Consider the following 20,430-nt stretch of genomic DNA (forward strand, 5'->3'; position numbering starts at 1 on the left):
AATAAGCACTTGCCAGATTTTTTCCTTCACCTGTCATGTGCCTTGTCAGCCTCTTCGGCCTCTGTCAGCTCCCTTTACCAGCGAGGCAGGGAAAGCAGGATAAATGAAATGCTCTGTAAGTGATGGATCAAAGATAAGACGTAATCCTCACCTATTAGGCCTAATGAGAAGGAGCTGCTGAGGGGCCTTTTCTGAGAGAGTAGTTTGGAGGCATATAGGGTGCAGAACATCCAGATTTACTTCTTTCTATTAGGCAGCGCTGCTTCTTCTAAAATTAATTGCCTTTTCAATGTCTAGGCATTAAACTGCTTTTGCACAAGGGAATATAGCCCAGGACAACTGCTAGAAGAGGCCGAAGGAAGCACGGCTCCCTCCATCGGCTTTGCTACCGCTGTGCTTTAAGCGCATCCACAGCACCCAGCGCGTGGGTGCACAATGGAGCCAGAGGGAGGTGATTCCTCCCCTTCCTGCCCCTTTTTTCTGGGCTTTACAGGGTAGCTGTACAGCACACCTTTCCCCCTCACGCACACTTCCATTAGCCTACGGATTCTGCTGTATATAAGGGTTAATGAGCTCTTTCCTACCCCAAGGGTTAAAAGTTTCTGCTGGCCACGGAGCCCACAGCCCTTCTAATATTGCATTGTAGAACCCCATCCATGAATTGTTTTTAAAACTTACACTAATACAGTGTCTTTTGCCCCATTAATTCTCTGCATAGCTCTGCAAAATTCTTGGAACCTTTTTGTTTTCTGTCTAAATTTAATTCTGGGCAGTTTAAACACCCTTGGTTTTATGCAAGTGTTGTCCCTTAGTTTATCACCTCTTCCTTCTTGAAGTATTTTGAACAAGAGCACATATCCTCCTTCCAGTCCTTGTTTTCTGTGATGAAACAAACCATGCTCTCTTCATCTTCCCTTTGGCAGCCCTCCTTTGCATCTGTTTTAGTCTGAATATCTCTTTCTCTAACAGCAGTGACCAAAACTATAATTATATTCAACTGTTGCTGTCTGCGCCCTGTGCAAAAGAATTGGTATTTTCAGATTGCTACTGGAATTGCCACTGGCAGGAAATACCTTAAAATCAATGCCTCGCATTACAACATTTAAAAGTTTTATTTTCTTTCTTTTGCTAATGAATCATCTTTCAATTGAGATCTCCTTCTGCATAGATAATTAGAAACTAAGACATGGCATAGGGGTGTTTTCTTTTTGATATTGCACAAAGATAGATTATTTTTTGTCTTTACTTTTTCATTTTCTGGTCTCTTTCCTCTTGCCCTTTAAAATCAGAGCAAGGACACCAGTTTTGCTAAGACTGACATTATCACTTCCTAAATTAAAGTATGAACTTTTTTTTTTTTTTTTTCCAGCATGCAATCCTGTCACATTCAAATGTGAACATTCACCTGGGCAGACAAACTTTGCTGTCTTCTCTGGCAATGAGTAACCTGGTACGGTTATCTAGTATCTTGTGATTTTTTATGTTCTTAATTTTAGATTCCAAATTCACTCTGATGCCTCATTTTTCAGGCTTGCTCCCATTTCCCTGTCCGTGGAATTTTCTGTGGTGCATCAATACACATACTTATTTTTGTAGCTGTGAATTCGCTGACTCAATTTCAGTTTGGAAACTGAACACATCATTCCCATGGGTACTTCTTCAAAGCAGGATTCCTTTAACTTGATTTTCTGCATTATATTATTATTCCTTCCATTGTTGTTATATTTGTATTCTTCAGGGGCATTTTTTTTTTCATTCTAGCCTGTTTTCTGCTTGCATTCATGCTGCCCTGAACTCCCATTATTCAAAATATTCATGATCCCTCCTAGATTCACCTGTTAATTATCACGTCCTTCAGTCCATCGATTATTTAGAATATGCTAGTATTTGACCCACAACCAAACCATCTGCTGTCTATCAATAACCCACCCCCCCTCAATTTGAAAGATTTTTTCCTTGTCTATCCAGTTCCAACTTCCCTATTTCATTTTCTTCTGTTTTAGAGTATCACATGGGACTCCACACCTAATGCCTCAATAAACTTACTGAAAATAATTTTACTTTATACTCTGTGCTGTAGGGAACACATCCGTGATAGTTGGGAATCCTCGCAAGTTGCTGGTATTTTTAAAGTAACTGAAAACTAATTACAGTTAGAGTGATAAATCTGTTGTGCCTGCGCATTTTAAAGTGGTTTTGAAGGGAGCACAGACTCCTAATTAGTGCCTGATAGTGCAGCACTGGCAATGCTGAGGATCAAAGAGTTTAGTTTGAAAGGATTCGATACATGCATCCTGTGAATTTATACAACATGGCCTAAAACAGTCTGCATTAATTACTCTGTAGCTCAACTCAATTCTATGTGTATTTGTAAAAAAACCCCACACCTAGGAAAAAGTAGTTACAGCAATAAACAAGAGGAAAAAGGGTTTCTAACAAAAAAAGAGTGTAATTGCAAATCCAGATCTTCCTCTGAAATAAGCACCTCCTTCCCTTTCCTCAAGACAGCAATATGTACAAAAATTGGCAGTTTTTTGCCTTTTAAAATGAACCAAATCTTTTCACAGAATTTTCACCTCATTTAAACACAGACACTTCTTGTCTGTCCTATGATATTGTTTCTAAGAATTCACTTGTACCTTCCTGTTGTTGAAAATGTCGCTTTACTGATGTCCAGTATTGCCATTGCTTACCACACCCCTCTGCTTGACACAGGCAAGAAGTTGCACAGAAATGAGTAGTAAGATTGTAGCATGCTGTAAATAATACTTCACAACTTGAACAACTTCAAGAGGATTCACATATGAAAGTTAAAAGATAAAAGGAAATGCATAATTTATTATTCAGGTATCAACTGCTAAATTTCTCTTGCCTAGAAACACGTGAAGTTTGGCATCCAAAACTGAAGCTTCTATAACAAGCTTCTCAACTCGCATAAAACTTTCAAACAGTTCACTAGTTATTTCCCTTATCCTCTGACAGGAATAGCAGCTCAAATGAAGTCTGGGGGCTTGGGATTATTTTCAAATAATGAATGAACCAATGTGAAGTCATTCCAGTAAAAACAATAAGCAGCAAGTCCCCAGAACATCAGTTAATTTTGATAATTTAATATGCCATTTATAGTCATCTAAACATCTTACTGAATACGGTTATATACAAAAACATTGGAAATAATAAAAAAAGAACTTAGATGTTATCTTTCAAATGTAAAAGTGCAATTAACACAGGAAAAGTGTTTCCAAGATGTTACATTTCTTTATATTAACTGGCTGCATAAGAGCCTCAACAGGTATATTGCCTACTCTAAAGCGAAAGAAGATTTTATTTTTTGTTAATTTTGAACAAGCCTGGTAGTTGATGAATAAAGGCTCACTGCCACCATAATTATGGTACATACATTGAAAAATGTACAGCACAATTGTTTTCATAATTTTCAGTTTTTATCAACTTTAACAAATTTAAGTAGAACAACATTAAGATCCCTAAAGTTCAAAAAATAATTAACACCATAAAACTTTATATCAAGTTAAGTGTGCACAAAACAGCCATCCTGAACTGCTTTCACCAGAACTCTACGGACAGCTTTCCAGAGATGTTATTTACCCACAATAAACATTCTTCCTTTACAGTACTGGAGGAGTTTTCTGGAATAGGATTTACATTTACAATCTTTCATGCATTACATATTCACAATTTGGAAAGAAAGGGAAGGCCTTCATACATGTCAGCCTTTAATCTTATCCAATCATGAAATTTCTGCAAAGTCGATTTTTCTTGTGTTAATATTTTTGCAGCTTTTTTCAGTTTTTCTTCATTTCGTTCTAAATAGCGAATTCCATCTGTCTGCAGCTGATTGAGTTTCTCTTTCCGACTTTCATCCAGAGGTATGTCTTCATTCATAAGAGGGTTAAATCTGAAGTAAGTATCTGGTGGTAACAGTGCATCCAGCATGGTGTGAACTTCTGTATTTAAAACAAATGTATGAAACTGTTACATTTACAGGAGAGAGACACAGTCCTACAATCTGAACACCAAGTGCTTTGGAGTGACACAATGATTTTAAGTATGTACTGCTTTGCTAAGTAAACATCTTTCCACCATTGTCTTATAAAAAAAAAAAAAAACCACAAAACATAAAAAAACACCATTCTCATTAGAAGTTTGCAAACACTATACATGTTTTTTTCTCTGGAAAATGTTTATCTTGTATTCTAAGACAACCTCAGTTACGATAATCGAGAATGATAATTCTAAGAATCTTAAAAAAAAAAAAATCACAGTACAAATGCACCTTAAGACACTAACCTTCTGTATCAGTTGCACTGCTGATAACATTTGTGAGTTTGGCTTTCAGACTGGTGTATGTGACATTTGTCTTTCCTTCACTTTCGTATCGACCAGTACCCAGCGATATCAGACACTGCAATGGAACATTTGGCCAAAGACACTTGCACTCGTGAACTGCCAGTGCAGAAGGATTATTTAGAAGCAAACCTCCATCCTGTAAATTAAAAGTAAAGGTTTAGCATTATATGTAATACATAGTCATGAAATAAATCACAATGATAAACTAAACCTGCAATAGCATTAATATACAAGACTATGTCAGTGAAATAGGCAGTGATTTCCAACTTCCGTGCAACTGTTCTGTTTGTGCTATGCAGCAGGTTTCCTGTGCTTCTGGAGCACTTCTCAGGTCTCTGGTCAGTTCTGCTGGTGTCAGTGTAGTGTGGAAGAGGTAGGTTGAAACAGTAGCATTCACTGGAAGATCTGAATGAAGTCATGAGTTCGTCTTCAGAAGATCTTTAAGCTAAGACAGATAGGCTATAGAGAATTCTTTAAACAACCCAGAAGTCTGCATCTGAAAACGTTTATTACTTCTATTACAAGGTTATATTCTCTAACAAAATCTAAACCTGCAGATCCTAAAATAAAAAAAAATAAATGACAAGAGCTAAGGATGCTCTATAGGCACAGTAATTACATAGGATGCTATAGCCTAGATTTAAGACTTGGAAAAATGACAGAACAGTTTAGGTTAGAAGGGACCTATTGAGATCACCTAGTCCAACCCTGCTTCTCAAGCAGGGTCGGCTGGAGCATGTTGCTGAGGGCCACATCCAGTTGGGTTTTAAACATCTCCACAAGTGGAGAGTCCAAACCTCTCCAGACAACCTGTTCCAGTGTTTGACCACCCTAACAGCCTTCTTCTGTTCAGATGGAATTTAATGTATTTTAATTTATGCCATTGCCTGATGTCCTTTCAGAGGGTACTACTGGGAAGAACATGGCTCCCTTTTATTTGTACACATGGCTAAGATACCCCACATAAGCCATCTCTTCTCTAGGCTGAACGTTCCCAGCTCTCTCAGTCTCTCCTCCTGTAAGAGATGCTCCAGTCCCTTCATCAACTTTGTGGCCCCACACTGAACTTGCTCCTGTATGCGCTCTATTTCTGTTGTACCGGGGAACTGGATACAGTACTCCAGATGCAGCCTCACCAGTGTGGCAAGTGAAGATCATCTCCCCTGACCTGCTTGCAGCACTGTTCTTAATGCAGCCCAGGATGCTGTTGGCCTTCTTTGCCACAAGAGTGCATTGCTGGTTCACGTTCAGCTTGTCCAGTAGGACCCCAAGGTCCCTCTGCCCAGCTGCTTTACAACCAGTCTGTCCCAGCATGGGTTGGTGCCTGGGGCTATTCCACTCCATACACAGGGTTGTGTTTCTCCTTTTTGAACTTCGTGAGAATTCTCCAGCCTGCTGAGATCCCTCTGAGCAGAGGCACAACCACCTGATGTACTAGTGACTCCACCCAGGTAATGCATGATCTGCAAGCTTCCTGCAGGTGCACTCTGTTCCATCATCGAGGTCATTACTGAAGATGTTAAACCTTACTGCCACTGGTACTGGCCTCTGGGATACATCTCTGGTGACTTGCTTTCAACTGGCCTTTGAGACACAAACCTCTTGGCCTGGCCATTCAGCTCATCTGCATTCCACCTCACTGTCTACAGTGTTATGGGAAATGATGTCAAAGGCTTTTATTTTTTTTTTATCGTTAAGGTAAACAATATCCAGTGCTCTCCTCTTGTCCATCAAGCTAGTCACGTCATTGTAGAAGGCTATCAGGTTGGTCAATCACAAGATGCCCTTTGTACAGCCATGCCGACTACTCATGTACATGCAGAGGATTTTGGTTTCAAAATTTCTGTAGTAAATAATAGTAGAGACTAAGATTTTTTTTTTTAGCTATTCAAAAATCTATGCAAAAAAAAAAATTCAAAATATAGAAGAGAAAGAATGACTACTACAAGCATTATGCAAAAGCTCCCTGAACTCCCTACATCCTATACCTGACAACCACATTACAAGAAAAGGAAATAAACAAACCAACTTAGCTCAAGAAGAGTTTGGAATAGAAACTGTTTTGGAGTCAATACACGCTTTACTGAAGCTCCTTTTAACTACAGCTGTGCTAGATAAGTAAAAACAGGACTACTGAGCTTTGATTTTTTTTTTTTTTTTAATTAAGCTTCCATTTCAAACTACAAAAAGATCTTTGAACTCCTTCTGGACTACTGTCCACTTTGCTCAAAACACTGCTAAAATGAATAGTCTTTTCAGTGCCTATTATCCTTATGTTTAAACTAGATTTGATGAAGAAAACTAAAAACAAGGATGTTTTTGTCCTTGATAAAATTCCCCATGAATCTTAATCTGAAATCTTAATACTTATCTTTGTGGTGCGTATTTTCTTTGTATCCTAAATGAAAAAATGCTTACCAAATAATTTCCACTGATCTTGTCAATATAATTTAATTAAACATGATTTTTTCCACCATGGGAAAGATTAGAGTTATCAAAATACATGATGTAGTTAATACTAGATTACTGCATTTTTGTCAATTTGACAAATAGAAGACCAAAGGAATGTAAACTACACATATCAAACGTGCACTACGATGACATTACCAGCTTCATGCAACTATTTCCATACTTCAACATTCTCCAATTTAGGTTTGTTGGACTAACAGTAAATATCCACTCCTAGTACTTTTTGGACACCTTTAATATAGTTAAAGCATTTATAAAGCTATATGTAATTTTTGGCAAGTTAGGACTCAATAAGGAAGTGATTTCTTTTTCTTCACCTGCAAACAGATTACAATTGATAATCAATATTGTGCTTCAAATCAGCTTAGTCTGTTAAACAAAGATGTTTATCACATTGCTTTTCTGCTTACAATGATCGACTACTGAAGCAGTAAATAATGTTACTATAAACTGGACTTCTGAGGAATCAATGAGGAAAATACTTCAATAATTTATCTCAGAAAGCTCCAGAAAGCTTAGAACAAATTATGTCAAAGGAATGAAATCTTCATGTAAAAAATATTGCACAAGTTGTAAAATTGGTTTCAGTGATCTCACATGTAGGTGAATTGTGAGGAAAACTGTAAACAAACAAAAAATCCAGGTCAAACTACAAAAAAGTGACTTTTTTGATTCTGAATAATTGTTTGCTTTCTTGATCTTCATGAAATTGCACAAAAACTCTTCCCTGAGAAATAAATTGACTATCGATATTGAAAGATATTGACTATTAATATGAAAGATCTAATTCTTAAAAAAGTAATAATGCAAAGAAATCATGACGTGATTCTTCATGTTCATCCTTGGGACACTGGAATTCAATTCCAAGTGAGTCAGTCTGCACTTTCGTATATAAGATACACTGAGATCACCGGGATTTTCACCAGTCATTGCTCAGGAATTCCCCTGCGTTCAGCCTATCAATTTATTTTGGAGAACAACTGGATTTATTTGGCATCTTTACTTTTTTTTTCCTGATTCCATTTAAGTTATTCATTAGTTATATAATTTTATATGAAGTGATATAAATTATTTATAACTTACCAATTAAAGCATTTCTATTTTAAGTGCTTAGCTTTTTAAAGATTGGTTAACCAATGTGCAGTATAACCAAGAGACCGAGTGACTGCTAGTAGTATGCAATGTCCCTTGAATAACACAATAGCTTCCTCTTCCATTATTACTTTCTATGAGCTTTCTTGCCACTTTGAAAAGTTTCATACAGTTAAATAGCTGGAGATAAGTGATAAAATAAATTGGCCTTGTTTATCTTATCTATGGGTACCGAGGTGCCTGTTGGCCAAAATCTGATTCTTGTCTCTGTTTCCAGAAAGAAGTAATTCAGTTTGGGAGTCGATTCCATTTCAAATGCTGTACTTTCTTGGTACTATCTCTCGTCTTTAATCTGCCTATTTTTCAAGCTTAGATTTAAGTGCTCTACTCAGTAGGATGGAAGAACTAGGATCTACACAACATGCTTCTGCAGCAGGGAGGAATGACAAACCAAGCATGGCAATCCAGAAGGAAGAAGTTTCACCGAGGCATTTAAATGTATTGATGAAGGACAGCCATGGCTGGGGAACACACAAACCAAACATCAGTAAAATACTGTGTTGTTTTTCTACAAACTGGGTAGTTGTGATGTGCTATGGGGAAAAAATATGAATCACTGAAAAGATATGGGAAAGTAGGTATCCTAGTGACAAGCTGCATATGTCATGGAATGACAACTTCTGTGTGCCCGACTCTTCACAAATGAAACTGTTTACAAAATAACGCATTTTACAATACTTGAAAGTATGACGATTAACAAATGCTGACCTTAGTAAGACATGCAAAAGGCACTGACAGAATGCAACCTTCAAAGTGTCTGAAAATTGTTGCATCCCTTGTGTCCACTATCTTTTTTTAATGAAATATATTTTCACAACATTATTTATAGCGGAAGAGCAAACATGTAATGGATACATGCTAGGATAGCACAATTCTGCTCTCCTAAAGCCTACATATAAATAAAATATAGTAAATAAAAAAGGATTTTTATACGACACACAGCATCACAAAAATCTTGTTGACATAAAGTGATAGTTTAAATTACACTACAAGCTTCAGATGCAATTCCAGTTCTAGAAAGCAATGCTTTGTGTGGCCCTAAACCTTTTCAGTTCCTAATAAATGTGGTTTCTTTTTGACAGACTAAAGCATTTCCAAGTACTGTGGAGCCCCTTTTACCTACATTACTAGATAAGAGCCATACCACAGCAGTAATCTGTGTACATATAGAAAAAACAATATGAACCGTTTATTAGACACAATACTATATTATCAACACACATTTGCATGAATGAATATTAATGACATGTTAGGTTAAAAGCATAACCTGTAGGTCAAGTGAAGTGATTATTCCCTTTTATTAAGTTCTCATGGGGTCATACTGGGAATACTGCGTCCAGTTTTAGACACCCAATTACAAGACACTGAGAAACTGGAATGTGGACAGTGAAGAACCACTAAGATGCTTTGGGGGCTGAACATAAGTGAGAAGATAGGCAGAAATATGGGTTTGCTCTGCCTGGAAAAAGAGAAAGCCAAGGAAGAATCTAATCAGTCTTTTACTATTAAAAATGGGAGAATACACAGCCAGACTCTTTTTTAAGAAGTCCAGAACAGAGCACAGATAGAGAAAGCTGTAGAATCTCCATTCTGGGATATTTTCAAAATTCAGCAGGGTGAGGCCCTGTCCTGAGAAAGCTGCCCTAACAGGTGAAGTTTACCTGCTTTGGAACAGGAGGCTGGACAAGACTACCTCCTGAGGCCTCAACCTCTCGATTTTCCCGAAGTTCTACTCTACTTAAAGAAATAGTACACGAAACATTGTAAAGGCATGTTATTTTAGCTGTAAAATGAACCCATTTTAAAAGCCATTCTTACAAGAAATTGAACTTTGTCAGTACCATCAGAAGTCTTAGAAAAACAATATATATGCAAATATGCTTTTCCCACTTGCTGCTCTTCGTTTGGAAATGAACTGAAACTTACAGGAACTCTTTAAATGACTGAAGTGCTGACCAACATCCCCAAAAATGTGCAATTATCTGAAGTTCTGACTATGTGCTAGGCAAACAGCCAGAGTAGAGCAGTGCCTCACTCTTTGTTCTCCCATTCTTAGATCGCCTGTCCTTGACTACATTTCACCGTCTTCTCTCGGTTTCATTAGTTCTCAGTGTAATTGCAATCTTTTTCACTTCCCAAACATACATGAGTCACCCCTTCCCTTTGTGTTCTGTGCTGCTACGGTCAGTGCGCTGGCATCTCCTGTCCACTTCTTCGTGTTCTGAACTCTGCAAAACCAATCCATGCTTAAGGCAACTTCATTTGCTGGCAGCACACCGAGCACAAAGTGCCACAGCAAGCAAGTGCTGAAGAAGGGTTTATAATTTTCCTAATGACAGTTAACAGTAGAGAAGGCTTTAAAAAATACAGTAAAAAATAATTGAGGAATATTTAAGAATAAAATCTTAAAACAGAGACATGTATAAGCAAGCTTGTTTGTGCTAGCAAAGCAATAAAGTCACTCAGACATTACTTTCAGTCTTTTGCCAAAGGTTTTCCAAGCGGCAAACATACAATTGTTATGCTTTACTCAACTTTTAATCAAGTAATTCCTAAGTGAAGTTTACGAAATGTTTTCCCTGCCCCATAAAGATTTTTCTAGAACTTGCCCAATGCAAACATAATCTTATTTTTAGGGCCTAGCGTTGGTTAGCTGGAGTCTAAAGCTATAGCTAATATTTTCTACAAGTATTTAAAGTTACAAAATAGCCAGGGAAGGCTCCCTTGTCATTTGTCTACCAGATCCAATTATTTAAAGCCCCCAAAATTCACTTTTTGTAGGCATGTGCTCCATTGAAATATCTTTGCTGAAGATACAAGGCTTACACGGTTCTAGTGATAAGGAAAATCCTGGTTAAATACTGTCAAATTTTCCTTATTTATTTCATAATCAGAAGGGAGGTCTCAAAGAAAGCAAGTGGTCCAGACCACCTGGAGCCTGGTAACACAGAACCTGCTGAAAATCCTGTCCCATATAAGTAAGTATGGTGAAAGCACATAAAATCACCACGCAGATATTTATTTCAATAATTTAAACCAGTTGTTAAACTGATGTTGAAAAAAATTTGAACCATACTTTACCATGGACTTTAATTGAAGTTCAGAATACACTTCATGTTCATAAGCTATCATTACACTTCTTAATTGTGTCAGATTCAAGTTGTGCCTTGCAATTGCTCCGTGTAACATCCTGTGTGCTGAAGTTTCGCTTAAGTGATGTTAAGCTTTGTGGAGAAAATAATTTAGCATTGGGTGAAGGATATATGACTTAGGAAAGCCAAGTCTGATATTTGGAAGCTGAGTTTGTTGGCTCCATAGTAACCATTTCACCTCACTGCCTATGCAGACATGCTTTGCATTTTAGTTCACTTTTACAGACTTGCTCTGTTGTTTACGTTCATTGTATTTGTGGAAGAACTGGAGACAGAATTAGTACAAAGCCATCAGAGGGTAAGACAAGACAGGCAAAGATTCTCAACAGAGTTTTGACAAGTATTTTTCAAACTCTATGTTTAAAATCAACATAAAAATCATGAACAGACACAGATTAAGGGTGGGGCTTATTGTTTCAAACAAGGAGTTTGAAGAGTCTGAACTTTTGCAAGCGATTACTTGGCTGAAAAATTAAAATACATATTCCAAAAGCATTTACTGGAGTTTCCATAGATAAAAAGGTACATCTTGCTGAGGCAATAGCAAATTCAATGTGTTTACATGAGCAGCAGCAAACGTTCCCAGAGTAGAAAATAGGAGATAGAAACAGGAGGTTTGTTTGACTATTTGTAAGATCTCCCATACCAATATCTTTGAGATTCAGATCCCAGTCAGTCCTCTGATTGCACTGGACATCCAGTGCTGGCATGACACTAGACAGAGCTTCAGGGCTTGCTTAGTCAAAGGTCACTGGGCTACCAAATAACAGTTCTCAATATATACACTGTGAAAAAGGAGAGTGCGTGTATCAGATTTAGCTGGACAATATGCCAGCTCCCACAGTGTTCAGTACAAAATACTGAATACAAATACTCCTCAATACAAAAGTTCCATGATTACCCTGGTTTGTTAACATTAATCTAATATCACAAACTTTTTGTATTATGGCTTTCCTTTGGTGAGTAGTCAGTCATGGCACTACTGAGGATGACTCGCAGAAAGCACAGGACATCTTTATGTCCCTGCACAAACTATTTTGACCCTAAAAATATTGTTGTAAGCAGCAAACAGCGCATTAGTAGCACTGTTTCCTTTCGATCTTGGTGGTAACAATGGAAGGCAGTGCCAATCACATCTAACACATCTCTAAAACATACAGTGTACCAGAACAATTTGTTTTAGGTTCCTTCTAATGGTGGGTCTGGTTTACTTTCATGCATGAAAGATGAGTGAGAAAACGTTTTTAAAATAAATCAGATTATCTCCTGTACAGCACACAATGACCTAACGTTAGCTCTTTATACGAATATCTCACACACTTTATTTAAGAAGAACCACCCTTGCCTCATAGCCATGCTAACAGAGATGCCACTAGGTCATCTGTATACAATTTATAATGTCTTCTGCGTAATGCTGCTTCCTAACAGAGGCCTTGCTTGGTGATGGATGTTTAATGCACTCCTCTTATACACCGAATTTCTAACTATTTCAGAATGAACAGATTCCATTACTTAAGAAGAGGCAGAAATGATCTCTTAAATTTCCTCAAATAAATGTCTTATTCCACTTGAATTGGCTAATAGAAAAAATCTTTAGAAGGTGCTCATACAGAAAATTAAAATTAAATGCATTTGCATTTATATTGTTAAATGGCTCTTTGACAATTAAAAAGAATTTAAAAACTTCATTTGTACTTTTACTACTCCAGTCGTAAAAAAAGAATACCCTAGATTGAGAGATCACATCACATAAAATATACAAATATCTAATAAAGATTGAAAGTTTATTGAAAAGGTTACTTTTCGATACAACTGTTCTCCCATACGGTATGCATTTTTCTAAAAATTATCAATGCCAGACAACACTTTGTATACAGACAAATGTCATACTAAATGCTTCTGAGAGCTACCAGTACTATTGCCATCACTAAACATTTATTAATGTATCGTACAGTTTTTCCCCCTACATTACCCACGTTTGCTCTTGACATTTCTTTGGAATAAATGGTTTTCTGAGGGAGACTACTAGGTGATTATCTTAAATTATTAACTCATCCCAGCTAGTCATTAATTCACAGAAAGTGACCAGCTGTGCTGAAAACATTATTGAATTAATGTTTTTGTGTCAGATAAAGAAAATGTACTTGCATTGCACTGATGAAGATTTACCAGATATTGGCAGACATCATGAAAGAAGAAATAAAATAATCAGATATTTCATTAAAGCATAAGCCATGTACCACGTTTAATTGTACTAATTTAGCAACGTCACTGGGATAGTATGTATTTAAACTGGTTCCCAAACAATGAACAGAGGATCATACAACCCAAGAGAAAAAAAAGCTGGCCTGTGGTTGAATCTATACTAGCCTTAAACACATACCCCAGCTTGAGAAGCACAGGCAGTGTTCAAGATGAGTTTTGCCTTTCATAATGTAACTCCAAACTGAGATTGGGTTTCCCGTAATTTTATTACAGAAAACTATGCAAGATATTTATTTAATACAACTTTATTCTTCATTGACTCAAACATTAGATTTCATTTCATTGCAACTGGAACAAAGCAGGTTCATAACTAAAGGATTTGATCCTGAACTGTACAAAATTTAAGAAGAAAAGTGCACTAATTATTGGAGATAATTGAGATGGATCAGGATTTGGATATCAACTACTCAGTATTTGTATCCCCAATGAGGGAGAGAAGGGAGAAAGAACTGCAGGAAAGGTTCTGCACCCAAACAAAGGAATAACTCCTTTGAATAATAGAATCACAGAGAAATCCTATGGAGAGGGGAAAGAAAGTATTGAGGGTCAGAAAATGAGAAGGACTGAAAGATTCATGTTAGAACTTGTAAAAACATCGAGAAGTTTTTATGAGTAATCTAAAGACAGAACAGGGAATGATTTTAAAGTGCCTATAATTCACACTACGCTGATTTATTTCAACTGTTCTTTTCTTGATTCATTTCTATAGAGATGGGCACGTTGCAAAGGCTGGAGAGTGTTTGCAAGGGTCACTTTCCTTCCCTGTGCTGTGGAAGTATTATGTTCACTATTAATAAAGGGATGATACCATACTTTTTTAAATGAAGTTTTTTTGCAGCTACCAACAGTTTCCTGAGTCCTGTAGAAATTTACTCTCTAAATTAAGAAGTAAATGCCTGAATGACGAAATATACCATGGATTCATTGAAGGCTTGATACCAAAATAGAATCAGAATTTTTAAATTAAGAAAATCTTGTTTTATCAAGCACCTTACATACCAGACCACTGTAAAAGGATTAAAGAGACTACAGTGGAGAATAACCAGATGAGACAAGAGTCTACATGAGTGAGGAACTCTTTAGCTGGGGACTGCTTTCTATCAGAAGTACTCAAAGGCTGGTCTGGGTCTCATCCTCTTCACCGTTTTCTCAGAAGCACGTAACCACTAATCAAGTCTGCTACTACAAAATTAGAGGCTTTGTAAATACAAAGGCTTTAGAATAAATACCGAATGACTCTGAGGTCTAGGAAAACCCAAATGAGATGACACATAATGAAAAGTGCTCATAAACACAAAGCTGTGCTCTTCAGAACTAAGTTGGGACCTTAAATTGTAATTCTATGCTCTATCTTCCTTTGAAAAAGAAGAATTTCATGACACAGCTAAAACTTCACCTAGAATAGAGTGTTCCAGCTGATCAAATTAGCTTCTCTAAATTTTGCTTCTAGTTTAAAAATGCTGATTTTGAATCTGGTGTATCATTCGACTTTTCACAGTATGTCTTAGGTCACGCCAAAACACACTGAATAGTCCAGTTTCAAGAAACATTACCCCAACTGCAGCAGGTGCAATGAAGGACTATGAGAATGATCAAGGGAACATAGAGCCTATTTTGCAAGACTGAGACAGCTTGGCATACATAGACTAGCAAAATAAAAAAAAAGGATAAGAGAACTTTCCATATACACATCAGAAGTGTAAATACTACTAAAAGAACAGTAAATTAAACTGGAAAACAGTACTGGCACAAGGAGAACTTGTGTACACTTGCTATGAACAGAGAGTGAAAACCAGAATTTTGCTGGCCATTTAAAGATGAAGAAATATCCTTCTCTAAATAACTTTCTGCTAGGGCATCAACAGCAAAGACAGCTTTACATGTTTATGAACTAGTCATCAAATGCAGTCCATATACTTGGCAACTATGACAGAGGGCTGGATTTGACCCAAGGGAAACTGTTTTGTTCTATACTCTTATCTTTTTTTTTCCCTCCTGAGGAAATGCCAGCTGAAATAAATCTAAAGGGTTCTGAAGCCCCAAATCTAAAATATATATATGCTACTAAAAATAACAGTGTTTATAAATACACCCAGTAAAAAAAAAAAAAAAAGATTGGAAGATAAACAATCTTTGAAGAGATTTCCAGCCAGTTTGGGATTTGCAAAATTAGCACTACAGATTAATCCTTACAATGGAAGAGAAACTCAGCACAGGAAATAGGGCTCTGGGTACCCCACACAGCTAATGTAAAGGGACTTGGTATCGACCAACTTCATGCATATTTTCTACACTTTACAAATTATCACCATCACAGTGGTAAGACCTGCACCCATGACTATCAGAGGGCAGTATCCTAAACTACTCTACAGAAGGCAAATAACAGCGCATGGCAAGTTACAAAGCATGAAGTGATTGCTTGCAATACGCATCATATATCATAAACAAACTTTCTGTAAGGAAAGAAGTTATCGTGTAACATTACCTTGTCGGGCTTTCCTTTCAATGATTATCAGGAGGCTATTTCAGATGGAAATACGCCCCCCTTCAAGTCAGCATTAGATGAATATTCAGCCTGGCAAAGTAAAAACTACAAGTGATAAAAACTGACAGCAAGTTGTCTTGTATGATCTCCTAAGAAACGGTGGTCAGCAGCATCAGAACTACGAAGAGCAACCTAAATTGACTGGACAAGTTTCTGAACTGACTCAGCTCTTAGTATTTCATTATAACAGTCTCCTCTGATTTTATAAGGTTTAGGTACAGTCAATGTTAGCTGGTAAACTGTGTCAGTAAAGGTATATAGACTCAAAAGTTTAAACAAAAATATTTAAACCTAATACAGCTTCTTTGGGAGTGACTGTCATTTCTTTAAAAAGCACTCTGAGAATTACATTTACAATAACAAAGTATCACTGAACCATGGTAGAATAAAATTACAATGCTTCCAAGTTAAATGCCTAAACGAAATACCCTCTCAATTTTGTTTCACTAAACAAATCTTCCAAAACCAAGCCACTTAGCAAGTCCCTGCAGGGAATCCTGTGGGGAGTCTGCTCTGCAGAGTAACACTGGCACAGTAAACAGCATTTTCATGAAGGCTGGCAAACTGCATCATCAGCATCCACCCTAAGAGCTGCTAACCAACCCTACAGAATCTGTAAGAGAAGAAGAATTGCATGTATCCATGTAGCTAACGCATTCCAGTGAATTCCTCCATCCTTAACCAGTAGGAGATATTACCTCAAAGGCTGTAGGAAAATGTGTATGGCAACAAGTAGACAGAGAAACAAAGAAATACTTGTTTCTATCATTGTGAGAACAAGATACACCTATTAAACCACAGCCTGTGTAAGCTCTGGTGCATACTGATCACCATGGCATATCCTAAGAATGAAAAGAACTCCAATGTGACCTATATTCTATGTCTTCTTAGAGCCTGGGAAGTACCCTTGAATCTAATTTTAAAAGCTACCATGTAAAACCAATTAGGGCAGGATCCACTAAGCGAATCACTTTTGAAGCCTCTCCTGTAACAAGCTACAAAGATGAAATGGCTTGGCAGATTTACCATCTCATAAAAGGAGGGGGGAAGATGAAAAAATGCAGCTTATTTTTCAGACAAGGCGAAACTTGAAATTTTAGTTACATGTCATTGTATCTGGGGGGGGTGTGTGTGTGTTTATATATTTTTTTTGTAGGTCATATTCTCACCATACATACTGTTACCCTTGTACTACAGCTCCACTAACAGACTAGCTGCCAATTTGTTAACCACTTCAGTATTCGGTTTGCTCGAAGGTCAGAAAACGCGATTATTTGAACACTCCTGTAAGTCAACACCAGCGTTTCATTAAATGGAATTGCATTGCAGCAATGAAATCATGGGAACGCACCAAGAAAAAGTCGTTTGTGTTAAACTGAGTATATTTTATTATCAGAGAAATACATGTCTTTGTTAAATTCCTCCCCCTCCTCCTCATTGCCCTTTTAATTAATCCTGCAGTGCAAATTTAGTTTTTGCTGTAAAACCAAGTAAATGAAGTGTGCATAATGATTTTGTTAAAACTGCTCTATTAATTAATTGGCAATTTGCTCAGCATACCACAGTCTACTGAAGTGACACTATTGAATAGCTGAAAAGGAAGTGCTTTTTACACTACAGAAGAAAAGGGGAATCTAAGAAACATCATCCCTCTGTGAGAAGTAGGGAAAAAAATGACTGGTTTTAATGGGACTGGGGAGAGGTTTAGACTCCCTCAATACTTCCTAAGTAGATTTTAATATAAAAAAGGCTGACATGTGGCAATACAGCTTCAATACTGTGACATCATGACTTGGTCTCTCTTGACTTGCACAGTTTCTGGAGAAGCATGTTACAGGGATTAAATCCCTTTGAATACTAATGTGTTCCTCTTTTGAACCACAAAGAATATTAATCCTCCTCCCCTCATCTACCAACAGCTGCACTGGTTTTCCTTCTTGACAGGGTGGAACAAGATAGCATGGCATGATTGACCTGAATGTAAATATTGCTATTTGTTTTTCGAACTGCTTACTTGTTGTGGAAATTTAACTAATTTGCCATCAGGTTCTCAACAGCATGAACAAGAAGACTGTTTAGGCACCTAGAAATGCATTTCTTAGCAATTAGATCCAAACAGTTATAGAGATAATTAACTTATTAATAAATTAACACTGAATTCTCTCAAACATTTAGAGTGGCTGATACAGGACGTCAGACTGGAATGTTCCCAGAGAAAGGGCATGCATGTGCGTACACAAATACGCATGCATGTATAAATATATATAGGTATGGGAACGTCAGCGTTAAAGTGAACAGCCACAGTTCAGCTCAGGCATGATTCCAGCATACACGGCTGGTTACTAGTTCTTCAGGAGTTGATGCATCTCAACCCTACACAACTCTTACACATCCTCTTTGTGCAGTTTCAGGAAGGACACCAATTTCAACAAAAGTTAGATAACATAAAAGAGAATATGCAGACTTACCATAAAAAAATAATCTACTTAGTTCCCATTATCAAAGTAAGTATTTTCATACATTTGAAGAGTCAGGTCAACTGCCACAGTACCTTTCATTCATATATAAACATACAACTGAGTGATAAGTCAATACAAAGCTTGGCGTCCATATAAAATCCTTTAGAGTCCCAATCTTCAAAGTAAGAAACAAACCCCATCATATTTACCATTCTGAGTTTTCACAGACTTTTACCAGTATTTTTACCTTCCTCTATTCTTTGAAATATGTAGAAATATCAACATGGCAGAAATAGATTATATATAGATTAATAAGGAACTAGCATAGTTTATATTCAGAAGAGATTACTCTTATGAATTAATGCAAGTTTCCAATCCATTAAAAAATCCACAGAAGTACCATCACCTTTCTGATACCATAGTACAGCATTGAATCCTCTGGCATACAATTAATGCACACTATGATGATGCACGTTACAAGAGTCATGGTACCATTGAGAATGCCTAACACAGGTATGCTTCCTTTACTCTGTAGTGCAAAAAAAGTATTTCCACGTGACCTATTGAATGTATACATACTCTTTTCAATTCATCTTCGGTTCTTATTAGAGATAAAACCCTTGGTTGACTTATATTTTCTATTGAGGTACCATTAAATCCAAGAACATAAGTGTAACAGTCTGCTAAAGGCATGGAAGCTCTTCCCCCAGGGTAAAAACAGTAATTCAAGGTACCCTGATTGTGCGCTGGTGGAAATGAAATCTGAGATATAAATCTGCACACAAACTTATGTGGCAAATTGTAGTAAAGCACCTTGCTAGCCTGTCCCCCATTAAAAAACAAGCACATCCCATGTGCTAAGAAAAATGCAATCTGAGGAACCAAACCCAAGAAGGCATGGAAGATGACATCCTTTGGACTCTACAAGAATTCAAACACATTAAAATATCATGCTCAGGTGGAAGATAAATTTTTCAGATGATACTAAATAGAAAATTTAGCATATAGTTCTACTATAATAAGCAGGTTTAATACCGAAATCATACTCAGTTCTCTATAGTCTAAAAGGGCAACACCTCAAGAGGAATACAAAACCTTGGGAACTCATAGGTGTGAATTTTGTAGAATTAATTTAACCAGGTCCTAAGTCCCTGTTCTCTAGCAATTAAAATACATCAAATAGCGTTTTAACAAAAGAACATCAAGCTTGTAAAACAGTGTTGGTAAGGCTTGGAATGGCTTTGTCCAGAACCTCGAGTAAGAAAAAGTGAACTAGATGTCCTTCTACCTCTGTGTACCTAAGAATACCGTACCTGTCCTCTACTAACATTAATCATAACTTGATGTTCTCTGGTGTAGTAAATTGGACTTAAAGTGAATACAGGTGGTATCAAATATCTACTTCATTGCATTTCACAAGTCTGGCAATTCAAAAACAATATTAAAGCAAGTAGTTATCTAAGCAATCTGTAGAAGTTAAACATCATACTGTTTACTGCCTCTTCATATAGCAGCACACAAACTTTGATGTGCTCTCAATTCAAAGAAAGAGGAGGCAGAAGGGTGAGAAGAGAAAGAAAAGTGCCTCACATAGCTTAACCCTGACCCATTCCAGCAGTTAAGGAGCAGCTTGGAACAACTCCAAAGACTAAAGCAGCTCCCTTTCTAGTTCTGCTTGGACAGATGGAAGATAACCATATTTCAGGGTTTCAGAGTATCTGAGAGTATCTGATAACCATGTTTGAGGGTGTGAAACTCCCTGTTTAGCTTTACAAAAATAAAACAACTTATTTGCTTTTTTCAGGCCATATTTGATTAAAATGCTCTAAACAAGGTGGAAAAAAGAGAAAGAAAAGGGCTCTAAACAGAATGGAAAAAGAGAATATGAAGAAAATGGAAGTGCTCTCAATCTGGTTGATGCAGTAGAGCTATCCTGCCCTTCATGGGAACCCACAAGTTGTATAGACTTTTTACATAGCTGAATGCAATTATTCCATCTCCTTCTAGAGGTTCATTCAAC

General features: G+C 37.0%; 1 protein-coding gene across 2 annotated transcripts in view; it reads right to left on the minus strand.

Annotated features, from left to right (window-relative positions):
- Positions 1–2,472: 2,472 nt before the first annotated feature.
- Positions 2,473–20,430, minus strand: part of PNPLA8 (patatin like domain 8, phospholipase A2) — a 36,897-nt gene continuing 18,939 nt past the window's right edge. For both annotated transcript variants that reach the window (XM_082760382.1, XM_082760383.1), the window contains exons 10-11: positions 4,309–4,504; positions 2,473–3,965 (exon numbers count right to left, since the gene is read on the minus strand). In XM_082760382.1, the coding sequence (XP_082616508.1) occupies positions 3,691–3,965; positions 4,309–4,504 (471 nt within the window). In that variant the 3' untranslated portion in view covers positions 2,473–3,690. The remainder of the gene's footprint in view (positions 3,966–4,308; positions 4,505–20,430) is intronic.

Source organism: Aythya marila (genome assembly GCF_965140915.1).
Source record: "Aythya marila genome assembly, chromosome: 1".
NCBI lineage: Eukaryota > Metazoa > Chordata > Aves > Anseriformes > Anatidae > Aythya > Aythya marila.